A 13106-nucleotide genomic window follows, 5' to 3' on the forward strand; every position below is an offset into this window, starting at 1 on the left:
GGGCTGGAAGAGGTCCATTAGGAGCTGCAAAGCCACATCCTGGGAAAGGATGGCAGCGCAGAATCTCACCGGCGGTTTTGCCAAATCCTTCACCAGAAGCCTTCTCCAACACCTGGGAAGAAAAATGAAAGGTCTCACTCAGCCATGGTGGCATTTGTTTCATTGATTTCTATGTTGAATCACTCCAGGTAGACTGGGAGACAGAGCATCGGCAGCCCCTGTTCTGACTCCGACTTTAGAGCTGACTTTTGAGACATCCATCCACTTTCTCCATCCTCACGGCATCCTGAGCCAACCCAAAGAAAAGACGATCAGAAGCAGGGAAGGCAGGGAGCAGGGCTGCTGCCAGGGAGCACTCATCCGGAGCTACAGTCACAGAATGAGCTGCCCAGCAGCCTTCCCCAGACAGGGGCAGAAAGCACCACCAGGATGCTTAGCCTGGTGCCCTGCTGGCACTACCTGCAGGGAGGAAAAGAAGAGGTAGCAGTCACACTGATGCAGGGCTGGGTGGGGACAGAAAGGGCTGGGTGCCCTGCCACTCCCCACAGCCCTGCAGCCCCCAACCCATGCTGGTCTCCCTCTCTCCACTGTTCTCACCTGAAAAACCCCCAACCCTGGGGAAACCCAAGTATCTATCCCCCTTCCCACTGCCCTGCATCCAGGCCTTTCTATCCTACTACCACCACCACCCATGCGCCTTGACTTTCCTTCTCTCCAAAGGACCTCACGTCCTCTCCTTTCTTCAAAACGCCTACAACCCCTGCCCATTAACTTGCCTCTTCATCAGAGGGCAAACGGGAAGCAATGAGACAGGACGCCCTCTTCTCCCCACCCCCACCACCAACCCGTCTCCTGCTCCTGTCCTCCCCGCCATCCCTCCCCTACGTGGACCTGCTCCCTCCCGCTCTGGCTCAAGCCCTCACCCTGAAGACCCACCCTGCTGCTCCTCCAGCACTGTCTCCCTCCCATGTGAGCCTTTTCCACAGGAAACAAGTAGGCTCTGACACCCATTTGGAAAGACCCTGACTGACCTCACAGCTCCCCCAATTCCTGCTTTCTGTGCTCCTCTCACTGCAACTCCACAGTTTCATGGTCTCTGTGCTGTTTACCTCCACACTCACGTCTCCTCTCAGGCTTCCCTGAAATGGCCCTGAAATGGCCCTGCCATTTCAGCACGAACTGTCACGCTGCCAAATCCAATGGTCACTTCCCTGTTCTGAATCCACCTGCAGTATTCTCTCTGCTGCCTCTTTGCAGAAACGCATCTCTTGGCATCACATGTATCTGGTTCTCCTTCTCTTTCCCTGGCTGGCCCTCTCAGTTCCACTGCTCAACACTGGCACATCCCAGGACTTGTCCTCTCCCCATCCACCTTCTCTCCAAGGCCATCTCCAGTGAAACGGTTTTAGGTATCAACAATGTACCACAGACTCTCAAAGCTGCAGCCCCAGCCCTCATCATTCTCTGGAATTCCACTCACATGTGATGTCCACTTGACAGGACAGTGAAGAGGTACACAGACTTAGCATTTCTGCAACAGACCCACCCAAGGAGCCTGCAATCACGAACAAATAAAGCAGACCCTCCCCAGCCTAGCCTTCTCCATTTGAGTGAATGGCATCTTTTTTTTTTTTTTTTTTTTTTTTTTTTTGTAGAGACGGGGTTTCACCATGTTGCCCAGGCTGGTCTTGAACTCCTGTGCTCAAGCGATCCGCCTGCCTCAGCCTTCCATAGTGCTGGGATTCCAGGCATGAGCCACTGTGCTCAGCCTACCGCATCACTATCTACAGAGCAGTTCACCCAAGTTCTCTCTCCCAAGCTCCCTATGTCAAATTCATCAGCAAGCCAAGCTACCTCCTCCTCCAAGACATACCCGAGGCCATGAACATTTTTCTCTGGGTCCATACACCCACCACCCCAGTACTCGCCATCTCTTACCAGAATAACAGCCACAGCAAACAGGGAGCTCTGCTGCAGCACCTTCCCCCACAATCCAATCACCTGAGGACTGTGATCTTTTTCAAACAAAAAGTAGATCACATGACATCACTGGTTAAAATCTTCCAACATCTCCCCATCATGTTTACAAATAAAACCCAAAGTCTTGACCTTGGCTCTCAAGGCTGTACCAATGGATGCCTCTTCCCAATGACCTCTCTGCCTACTCCCCTCCCCTTCACCCACCAGACTCATACCTTGGGCTACTTGCAGGCCTCCCTCTGCCTGGAATGTTCTTAGTCTGGTCTTCCAAGTGGCTGGCTCTGAGCTGGCATTCAGATCTCAGTAGAGATGTCACTACCCAACAAAAGGGGCCCCCCTAAGAACCATCTAAAGAAGTGACCTCTCACTCTTCATCACATCATCATATTTTAGTTCTCCAGCTGCTACTCATTATCTGGTATTTTCTTGTTTGTCTCTTTTACCACTGGAATGTAAACATCACAAGAACAAGAATGACAAGTGTCTTCCAACAATTACTTTGATCATGGAGGTAACACCAAGGGCCTAGGAAATGCCTGGTGCATATTAAGCTCTCAGTAAATATGTGCTGAATGAAAGAATCAAATAAGAAATGACCTAGGGGCTGGGTACTGTGGCTCACGCCTGTAATCCCAGCACTTTGGGAGGCCTAGGTGGGCAGATCACATGAGGCCAGGAGTTCAAGACCAGCCTGACCAGCCTGGCTAACACGGCAAAACTCTGTCTCTACTAAAAATACAAAAAATTAGCTGGCCGTGGTGGCGGATGCCTGTAATCCCAGCTATTCGGGGCTGAGACAGGAGATTGCTTGAACCCGGGAGGCGGAGGTTGCAGTGAGCCGAGATTGTGCCATTGCACTCCAGCCTGGGTGACAAAGTGAGACTCCGTTTAAAAAAAAGAAAAAAGAAAAGAGAGACAAGAAAGAAAGAAACGACCTAGGGCAAATTCTTCACTCTCTAAATCTTGGTTTCCTCTTCCACACCAGGAATCCCACCTGTCTTGATGTGAGGATTTAGTTGGGCTCAGGACAATGACACGCAGTTGGTACTAAGAAACAGAAGCAGCACAACACAGCAGTTACAAGTGCGGATTTAAGAGTCAGGCTGTCTGGACCCCAATCCTGGTTGGGAGATTGGCTGCTTAAGTCTGGGTGAGTTGCTTGGTGTTCACATCTGCAGAACGGGATAGTTAACAGCACCTACTGCTGTAATTAAATGAGTTCATACAGTAAAACAATTAGAGAGTGAGTCCTCAGTGCAAGTTAACTACTGCTGTCAATCAATGAGACCCAAATTGAACCTTTCCTCGCTAAACCAACCACGTTCTGCCTCTCTTCTTTACCCATAACAAGCCAAGCTAAAAATTGGTCCCCTGCAGGCAAGCACATAAGGTGCCTTTTTATTCAGAATCTCCTAAGGCAGTTTTTTTTTTTTCTGAGACGGAGTCTTGCTCTGTCACCCAGGCTGGAGTGCAGTGGCACGATCTCGGCTCACGGCAAGCTCTGCCTCCCAGGTTCATACCATTCTCCTGCCTTAGCCTCCCAAGTAGCTGGGACTACAGGTGCCCACCACCATACCTGGCTAATTTTTTGTATTTTTAGTAGAGATGGGGTTTCACCCTGTTAGCCAGGATGGTCTCGATCTCCTAACCTTGTGATCCGCCCGCCTCGGCCTCCCAAAGTGCTGGGATTACAGGCGTGAGCCACCGTGCCTGGCCTCTCCTAAGGCAGTTCTAAATACCAACCCCACAAACCAGTTATCACTAATGGTTTCAAGCTAAAAATGATTATTAATACGGAAGCATTTCACATCATTTTTGGTCTAATTATTATTCCCTAATGATTTAAGTGATAAATATAACAAACCCGTTTTGACAGTTTGTAAAATTAAGTTCCAGAGGAAAATCTACATAATTATCATCCAACAGCCACAGCAGGCACGTCACCTAAACGCAGACCTCCAATTTCTGATGTGTCTGTAATACAAAGGTGGCCACACGGAAGCCACAGAGATCAAGGCAGCACCTCAACAGCTGCAAGAACAGCTAATTTTAATTAAGTTCCATTGTTGCTACAAGCACGGTCACCCTCATGCCCAGATCAATCAACAGCTGTTAATTAACCCTTTACTTTGTTCTGGGACATTTCTACCAGGTGGTCAAGTGTTCTAAGAGGTGCGCCTGCTCCAGAGTGATGCTGGGGAGTCTGTGCAGTGGGAGAGGAGAAACAAAAATACAAAGGTTGGTGGCCAGAAGGCTTGGAGGTGGGACCATCCATCCAGTCCCCTCCACACACCAGGGAGGAGTTCTTGCATACACTCAGCAGGGTACAGCCTCATGACACCCAGAACACAGGCAGCTTCCCAACCTGCAGCCTCCAAGTCTGCTCACTGCCACAACCCTGGGCCATCTCTCTTTAAGCGCTGTCTACCCCCACCATCACCTCCACCAACCTGGGGAACTGCACCTGGGAACAACTGAGGGGCCCATCCTGGTGGAAATTTCGCATGTGCCGCTTCAACCTCAACTGCTTCCCTCTCATTCTTTAATCACTTGCACTTCTATGTGCCAGACACAAAAAGACAAAGATGAAAGACAAAGACCTCTGTGTGGGCTCCTCAGGGAGCCCCCCTTTAGTCACCCACAAATATAAAACGCCACCACAAAGCCCACGTTCTGGTGGGGGCAGCAGACACTAAATAAGTATACAAAGAGGAATAATGTCTTTGGCTGGCAGTAAGAGGGATGAAGAGACACAAGTCAGAGAGAGGGGATGAAGGGAGCCAGGGGTGGGTGCTGTCTCATGGAAAGTCCTCCTGAGGTGGTGACTGCTGAGCAGAGCCCGGAATGAAGGGAGACAGCAAACCCTATAGACACCTGGGAGAAGAGCCTTCTGGGCTGACAATAGCAGGTCCAGAGGCCCTAAGGTGGGGATGTACTTGGCTTGTTTGGGGGGCGGCCCCAGGGCTGGTGTGACAAGATACTTTCATCTCTTCCCTGGACTGCCAGAAACAGGTCTTCCTGCCTCCATTCTGGCCTCCTCCAGTGGGTTCTAGAGGGTCCCTTTAAAAGTTAAATCTAGGTGCAAGGACGAATAAATGGTGGCACATGATACAACAGAATATCACTTAGCAATAAAAAAAGAACTGCTGATGGTGCAACCACATGGATGCATCTCAATAACATTCCACTGAATGAAAGAAGCCAGACACAAAGAAGCACGCACAGCCTGATGCCATTTACAGGACATGCTGGAAAAGCTCCATCTCATCGAAAGGATGGACAACAGCTGAGGGCTGCTGGGGGCCCTGAAGGGGGAATCTTTTGGGCGACTGAAATGTTCTCTATCTTGATTGTGACAGTGGTTACATGCTGCACATACTGGTCAAAATTCGTCAAGCTGTACACTTAAATGAGTTCACTTTAAGTAAATTATACTTCAGTAAGTATATTGAATACTTCAACAAAGTTGATTTTCTAAAACATGTGAATGGGTTCTATCTGGCTATGTCACCCCCTGCTCAAAGCCTCCAGTGTTCTCATTATTATGTGACTGCAAATCCTATTGAATCAAGTTATGTGTTATTTTTATTCTTAAGCAACTTTTTTTTTTAAGACGGAGTTTCACTCTTGTTGTCCAGGCTGGAGTGCAACGGCACAATCTCAGCTCACCGCAACCTCTGCCTCCCAAGTTCAAGCAATTCTCCTGCCTCACCCTCCTGAGTAGCTAGGATTACAGGCATGTGCCACCACACCCAGCTAATTTTTGTATTTTTAGTAGAGACAGGGTTTCATCATGTTGGCCAGGCTGGTCTCGAACACCTGACCTCATGATCCACCCACCTCAGCCTCCCAAAGTGCTGGGATTACAGGCGTGAGCCACTGCGCCCGGCCTGCAACCTTTTCTTAGGAATTAACTGCTGCTTTTTCCCCAGTCCATTTACTTGGATTTCCTTGAATCTTTGGCTAAGTTTTCCTATAACCTCCAGTGGCTCTTCATAATACCGCTCCTCTCAACTTTACATTTTTCTTCCTGCCAATGTCACCCCTGGAGTCTCACCCCGTCCTGCTCTGCCCTGGACTGCCTGCTGCACAGCGACTGTTCCAGGACTGCCTTTGGCCAATCTGGGAAGCCTCTCATCTCTCTCCTCTTGGATCTGGGTTGGATATCAGATCCCGTCTTGTTTTGGCTTACTGATTCATTTTTGTTGGAACACACTCCTTTGTAGCTTTCTGAGAACAGGTACATGGGGCACACATTTTTTGAGACCCTATCTTTCTGAGCAAGTCTTTTTCTACCTTTTTTTTTAAAGTGACAGTGTCTTATTTTGTTACCCAGGCTGGAGTGCTGGCACAATCATAGCTCACTGCAACCTCAAACTCCTTCGGCTCAAGTGATCCTCCCATCTCAGCCTCACCAGTAGCTGGGACTACATGTGTGTGCCACCACACCCAGCACATTTTTTGTCGACAGGGTTGCCCAGGATGTTCTCAAACTCCTGGCCTGAAGCAATCCTCCCGCCTCAGCTTCCCAAATCCCAAATCCCAAAGCACTGGGATTACAGGTGCACACCACTGCAGACGGCTTACCCTTATATTCTTTTTTTTTTTTTTTTTCTTGAGATGGAGTCTCACTCTGATGCCCAGGCTGGAGTGCAGTGGCATGATCTCAGCTCACTGCAACCTCTGCCTCCTCGGTTCAAGGGATTCTCCTGCCTCAGCCTCCCGAGTAGCTGGAATTACAGGTGTGCACCACCACACTTGGCTAATTTTTGTATTTTTAATAGAGATGGGGTTTCACCATGTTAGCCAGGCTGGTCTCAAACTCCTGACTTCAAGTGATCCGCCTATCTCAGCCTCCCAATGTGCTACCCTTATTCTTGACTGACTTGTTTGGACTTGGATATTATTTTCCTGAAGAATTCAATCACAACACCTGATTCCATATCCTTCAATGTGGATTCTCTTCCTAAAGCTTTATCCCTAGTATTCTAAAATACTTCTGTAAAGTGCCTTCATGTAGGTTTTTATTTTCTCATTCATTATCCTGGGCACTCATTGGCTGCTTTGTATCTGAAAACTCACATCCTTCCCCCATGGGAAATTATCTTATATCATTTGATAATCTCTCCCCCACGCTGACCTGAACTCTGCCTGGATGTGTGTTGTGCCATGTAAGCTTATCTTCTAATTTTACCTTTTCTTTAAAACAATTTTACTACAAAATATTTCAATCAACAAATCGTCTCCCCAAAAAGCAATAACAAATCTTGACAAATTGTCAAAAACAACCACTTCAAGACTCTGGAAATTGACTGAAGCATACAAGAAATTGAAAACATCTATTAAAAAGAAAACAGTAACAACAACGACTGACCCTTGTACGAAAACAGTGAGCATCTGGGGCTTCCCCACTCCCCGCTCCTTCAGCGGATAGTTCTACCAGGATGGGCAAAGCCATGGAAACCAGGAGCATCACAGGTGGCTGACTTGATCGGAGCAGGCTATGGAAAACCACCAGGTACCTGTGTGTTGTCAGAAACTGCCACCTTGTGGTAAGCAACGGGAAAGTTGCAGCCTGGCTTTTATGCATCTTCACCTTCAAAAGGTGCCTACTCCTAGCTCTTGCTCATTTTTCTATTAGGTTGTTTCTTTCTTGTATTGATTTCCAGGCATTTTCACCCTATTTTTTTATTTTCGTTTTTTAAAAAATAGCCTAGATTTTAACCCAGGAACTGGCAAAGTTTTTCTGCAAAGGGCCAGATAGTAAATATTTTAGATTTTGGGGGCCTTACTGTCTGTCATGAGTCCACTCTGCTGCTGCAGTGAGGAAGCAGCCACAGGCAATCTGTAAACAAATGGCTGAGGCTGCATGCCAGGAATGATTCATGGACACAAACTGAATTTCATACAATTTTCATGTGTCATGAAATATTCTTCATTTTTTTTCCCATTTAAAAATACGGCTGGGGGTTTCACGCCTATAATCCCAGCAGTTTGGGAAGTGGAGACAGGAGAGGAGGATTGCTTGCCAGGAGTTCAAGACCAGCTTGGGCAACATAGTGGGACCCCATCTCTACAAACAATAGAAAATTTAAAAATATATATATATATGGCTGGGCACAGCGGCTCCCCTGCAATCCCAGCACTTTGGGAGGCTAAAGCAGGAGGATTGCTTGAGGCCAAATCAGCTGGGCATGGTGGTACACGCCTGTAGTTCCAGCTACTCACGAGGCTGAGGCAGGATTGCTTGAGCCCAGGAGTTCGAGGCTGCAGTAAGTTCAGATCACAGCACTGCACTCCAGTCTGGACAACAGAGCAAGACCCTGCTCTAAAAATATAAATAAATAAAAACCATTTTTAGAACCTCCACTCTGAGAAGATGAAATATACATACTTCATCTTAGTTCTGTTAAACACAACTAAGAGCCCAGGACATTACATGTAAAACAAACATAAGACGACTCTGAAAGGTGGAGAGAAGGGAACAGGCTGACCAGAGACCTTGGAACCCAGGGTACAACGTGGTGATGACTTCTCTGGGTTTTCCTTTTGCTTTATATATTCCAAACTTAGCACTGAAGAGGCCAGCAACCCAGAAACACCAATACGCCCAGAAAAAAAAAAAAGCCCCAACAACAGCCTGCTCTTTCTAGCCGAAGCACCAGAAAAGAGACAGGCTAGGAAGACAGAAACCTTGTAGATAATAACTCCTCTACTCCAGCTAAACGCCACCAACAAGGTGAGCCCACCTCCACGCACGCCAGCAAAGACAGCATGCAGGGCCCAGACTTCTGCCCTCATGGGGCTGGGATGAGTCGCCCAACACCCCGATCCTGATGGTGTCACAAAGGGCCAAGCAGGCAGCCAGGAAATTCATCCACCACCCAATAACGAAACCAGTCTCTCCCTACCGCCACCCTGCCTGGGTGTCAATAGAAACCACTTGGGAATCCTGGACTTCCATACCCACCTCACAGAGAGAAAGCCCCGTCTCTCTCCCTATTGGGGTGGTGTCAGAAGAGGTGTAGTGGAGAGTCAAGACTTTCCCCAGTGGTAATGAAGCCATCCACGCCAAGATGTCAGTGGAAACCACAAACCAGAACTGGCAGTAACAAGGGGCTCGCTGCTGCCTTAGAGGCTGAGTAGGGAGCCTGACTTCCATCCTCAGCTGGCAGCAGCGAGGCAGTACCGTGTTCCCCTGTGGGAGCAGCGTCAGAGGAAGCCAGTTAAAACACAAGGTGTACACAAAATCTAGTCTAGCAACGTAACAAGAAAATGTCCAAGTTTCCAGTGAAACTCACTCATCACACCAAGAACCAGGAAAATTTCACATGGAATGAAAAAAATGAGAGGTGACAGCATGCTGGCAGCCCTCACAGCCCTCGCTCGCTCTAGGTGCCTCCTCGGCCTCGGCGCCCATTCTGGCTGCGCTTGAGGAGCCCTTCAGCCCGCTGCTGCACCATAGGAGCCCTTCTCTGGGCTGGTCGAGGCCGAAGCCGGCTCCCTCGGCTTGCATGGAGGTGTGGAGGGAGAGGCACGGGTGGGAACCAGGGCTGCACACGGTGCTTGCAGGCCAGCTAGAGTTCCAGGTGGGCGTTGGCTTGGCAGGCCCTGCACTCGGAGCGACCGGCCCTGCCAGCCCGGGGCAGTGAGGGGCTTAGCACCTGGGCCAGCAGCTGCGGAGGGTGTGCCGGGTCCCCCAGCAGTGCTGGCCCACCAGTGCTGTGCTTTATTTCTCACCGGGCCTTAGCTGCCTCCCGCATGGCGGGGCTTGGGACCTGCAGCCCGCCATGCCTGAGTCTCCCCACCACCCCGCTGTTAGCTCCTGCACGGCCTGAGCCTCCCCAACGAGCGACGCCCCCTGCTCCACAGCACCTGGTCCTATCAACCGCCCAAGGGCTGAGGAGGGCGGGCACACTGCAGGGGACTGGCAGGCAGCTCCACCTGCAGCCCAGTGCGAGATCCACTGGGTGAAGCCAGCTGGGTTCCTGAGTCTAGTGGGGACTTGGAGAACCTTTATGACTAGCTAAGGGATTGTAAATACACCAATCAGCGCTCTGTGTCTAGCTCAGGGTTTGTAAATACACCAGTCGACACTGTATCTAGCTAATCTAGTGGTGAGGTGGAGAACTTTTGTGTCTAGCTCAGGGATTGTAAATGCACCAATCAGCACCCTGTCAAAACAGACCAATCAACTCTCTGTAAAATGGACCAATCAGCAGGATGTGGGTGGGGCCAGATAAGGGAATAAAAGCAGGCTGCCCAAGCCAGCAGTGGCAACCCACTCAGGTCCCCTTCCACACTGTGGAAGCTTTGTTCTTTCACTCTTTGCAATAAATCTTGGTGCTGCTCACTCTCTGGGTCCACACTGCCTTTATGAGCTGTAACAGTCACCCCAAAGGTCTGCAGCTTCACTTCTGAAGCCAGCGAGACTGCAAACCCACCGGGAGGAACGAACAACTCCAGACGCACCGCCTTAAAAGCTGTAACACTCACTGTGAAGGTCTGCAGCTTCACTCCTGAGCCAGCGAGACCACGAACCCACCAGAAGGAGGAAACTCCGAACACATCCGAACATCAGAAGGAACAAACTCCGGACACGCCGCCTTTAAGAACTGTAACACTTACCACAAGGGTCCGCGGCTTCATTCTTGAAGTCAGTGAGACCAAGAACCCACCAATTCCGGACACAAAAAGATAATACCTGCCAATGCCGAGACGACACTGGTGCTGGCACTACCTGACAAACATTTTAAAGCAGCCACGACAAAATGCTTCAGGGAGCAATGACAAGCACCCTTAAAACAAATGAACCAAGTCTCAGCAAAAAACAGTATTTAAAAATGGAAATTTTAGGCCAGGCGTGGTGGCTCACACCTGTAATCCTAGCACTTTGGGAGGCTGAGGCAGGCGGATCACTTGAGGTCAGGAGTTCAAAACCAGCCTGGCCAACATGGTGAAACCCCATCTCTACTAAAAATACAAAAAAATTAGTTGGGCGTGGTGGTGGGTCCCTGTAATCCCAGCTAATTGGGAGGCAGAGGCAGGAGAACCGCTTGAGCCAAGATCATGCCAATGCACTCCAGCCTGGGTGACAGAGTGAGACTCCTCTCAAAAAAAAAAAAAATTAAACTGAAAAATACCATAACCAAAATAAAAAGCTCAGTGGGTAAACTACAACAGAATGGAGGGCCAGAAGAAAGAACTGGTGACTGGAAGGCACAGCAATAAAAATTATGCAGTCTGAACAACCGAAAGATGGTAGACCGAGAAAACCTAGATTCAAAAAGGCAAGTGAACCCAGAACAGTAAAGATACAAAGAAATGCCAAGACATATCACAATTAAACTCTGAAAACTAAAAACCAAGCAAAAATCTTGAATGCAGAGAAAAACCATTTGAATGACAACAGATTTTTCATCAGAAACCATGGAGGCTCTGCTGGGTAATCTCAGCACTGTGGGAGGCTGAGGCAGGTGAATCACTTAAGTCCAGGGGTTCAAGACCAGCCTGAGCAACATGGTGAAACCCCACCTCTGTTTCAAAAGAAAAAAACATTTAAATGAAAAAAACTTAAAAAAAAAAAAAGGAAACCATGGAAGCCAGAAGAAAGTGGTACAATTATGTTTCCAGTGTTGAAAGAAAAAACTATTTATCTAATGAAAATGTTTTTAGGCCAGACACTTCATGCCTCTAATCCCAGCACTCTGGGAGACCGAGGCGGGCAGATCACCCGAGGTCAGGAGTTCAAGACCAGCCTGGCCAACATGGTGAAACCCTGTCTCTACTAAATATACAAAAATTAGCTGGGCATGGTGGCAGGTGCCTGTAATTCCAGCTCCTCGGGAGGCTGAGGCAGGAGAATCACTTGAACCCGGGAGGCGCAGGTTGCAGTGAGCCAAGATCGTGTCATTGCACTCCAACTAGCCTAGGCAACAAGAGCAAAGACTCTGTCTCAGAAAAAAAAAGAAAAAGAAAATATTCTTTAGGAATGAAGGGGAAATTAAGACATTCTCAGATGAAGGAAAAGAATTTGTTACTAGCACACCTACCCTAGGAGAACAGCCAAAGGAAGTTCTCTAAACAGGAAAGAAATGATAAAAGGTAGAACTTTGGGACATTACAAAGAAAGAAAGAAGCCGGGCGTGGTAGCTCACACCTGTAATCCCGGCACTTTGGGAGGCCAAGACAGGCAGATCACCTGAGGTCAGGAGTTCAAGACCAGCCTGGCCAACATAGTGAAACCCTGTCTCTACTAAAAATACAAAAATTAGCCGGTGTGGTGGCGGGCACCTATAATCTCAGCTACTTGGGAGGCTGAGGCAGGAGAATCACTTGAACCTGGGAGGCGGAGGTTGCAGTGAGCCGAGACCACGCCAGTGCACTTCAGCCTGGTCAACAGGAGCAAAACTCCGTCTCAAAAAAAAAAAAAAAAAAAAAAATGAACACAGAAAAAATATGGGTAAATATTAGGTTGGTGCAAAAGTTATTGTGGTTTCTGCTATTACTTTTAATGGCAAAAACTACACTTTTGCACCAACCAATATATCTTCCTTCACCTCTTGAGTTTTCGATGTTATATTTGAGAGTTGAAGCAAAAATTATAATGTTTTCCAGCCAGGCATGGTGGCTCACTAATCCCAGCACTTTGGGAGGCTGAGATGGGTGGATCACCTGAGGTCAGGAGTTCGAGACCTGCCTGGTCAACATGGCGAGGTCTCTACTAAAAATACAAAATTAGCTGGGTGTGGTGGCACATGCCTGTAATCCCAGCTACTTGGGAGGCTGAGGCAGGAGAATTGCTTGAACCTGGGAGGTGGAGGTTGCAGCGAGCTGAGATTGTGCCACTGCACTCCAGCCTGGGTAACAAGAGCAAAACTCCATCTCAAAAAAAAAACAACATTATAATTCTTTCCGACTTGGATCTAAATGTATATAAATACTTAATTTCAAATACAACTGCATTATTAACAGGGAAAGGTAAAGGGAAGTAAACAGATGTACTCAAACTGGTAAAACCAACGAGTAGGCTATAAGTTATGTGTATATAATGTAATAATGTAACATCTAGCACAACTATTTAAAAAGGTATACAAAGAGATGCACTTAACACCGTAAATAAAAAT

At 48.2% G+C, this 13106-nt stretch overlaps 1 protein-coding gene across 6 annotated transcripts in view; it reads right to left on the minus strand.

Moving 5' to 3' along the window:
• The window catches only part of TDRD10 (tudor domain containing 10), a 47279-nt gene that overhangs the window by 7588 nt on the left and 26585 nt on the right, over nucleotides 1–13106 (minus strand). For 3 of the 6 annotated variants that reach the window (XM_054552551.2, XM_054552554.2, XM_024257163.3), the window contains exon 7: nucleotides 70–112. In XM_054552551.2, the coding sequence (XP_054408526.1) occupies nucleotides 70–112 (43 nt within the window). Of the gene's footprint in view, nucleotides 1–69; nucleotides 113–8950; nucleotides 12411–13106 lie in introns of those variants that run through there. The other 3 variants (XM_054552560.2, XM_063717356.1, XM_063717354.1) reach the window with 3 other exon arrangements.

This window comes from Pongo abelii, chromosome 1 (assembly GCF_028885655.2).
Source record: "Pongo abelii isolate AG06213 chromosome 1, NHGRI_mPonAbe1-v2.0_pri, whole genome shotgun sequence".
NCBI classification, from domain to species: domain Eukaryota; kingdom Metazoa; phylum Chordata; class Mammalia; order Primates; family Hominidae; genus Pongo; species Pongo abelii.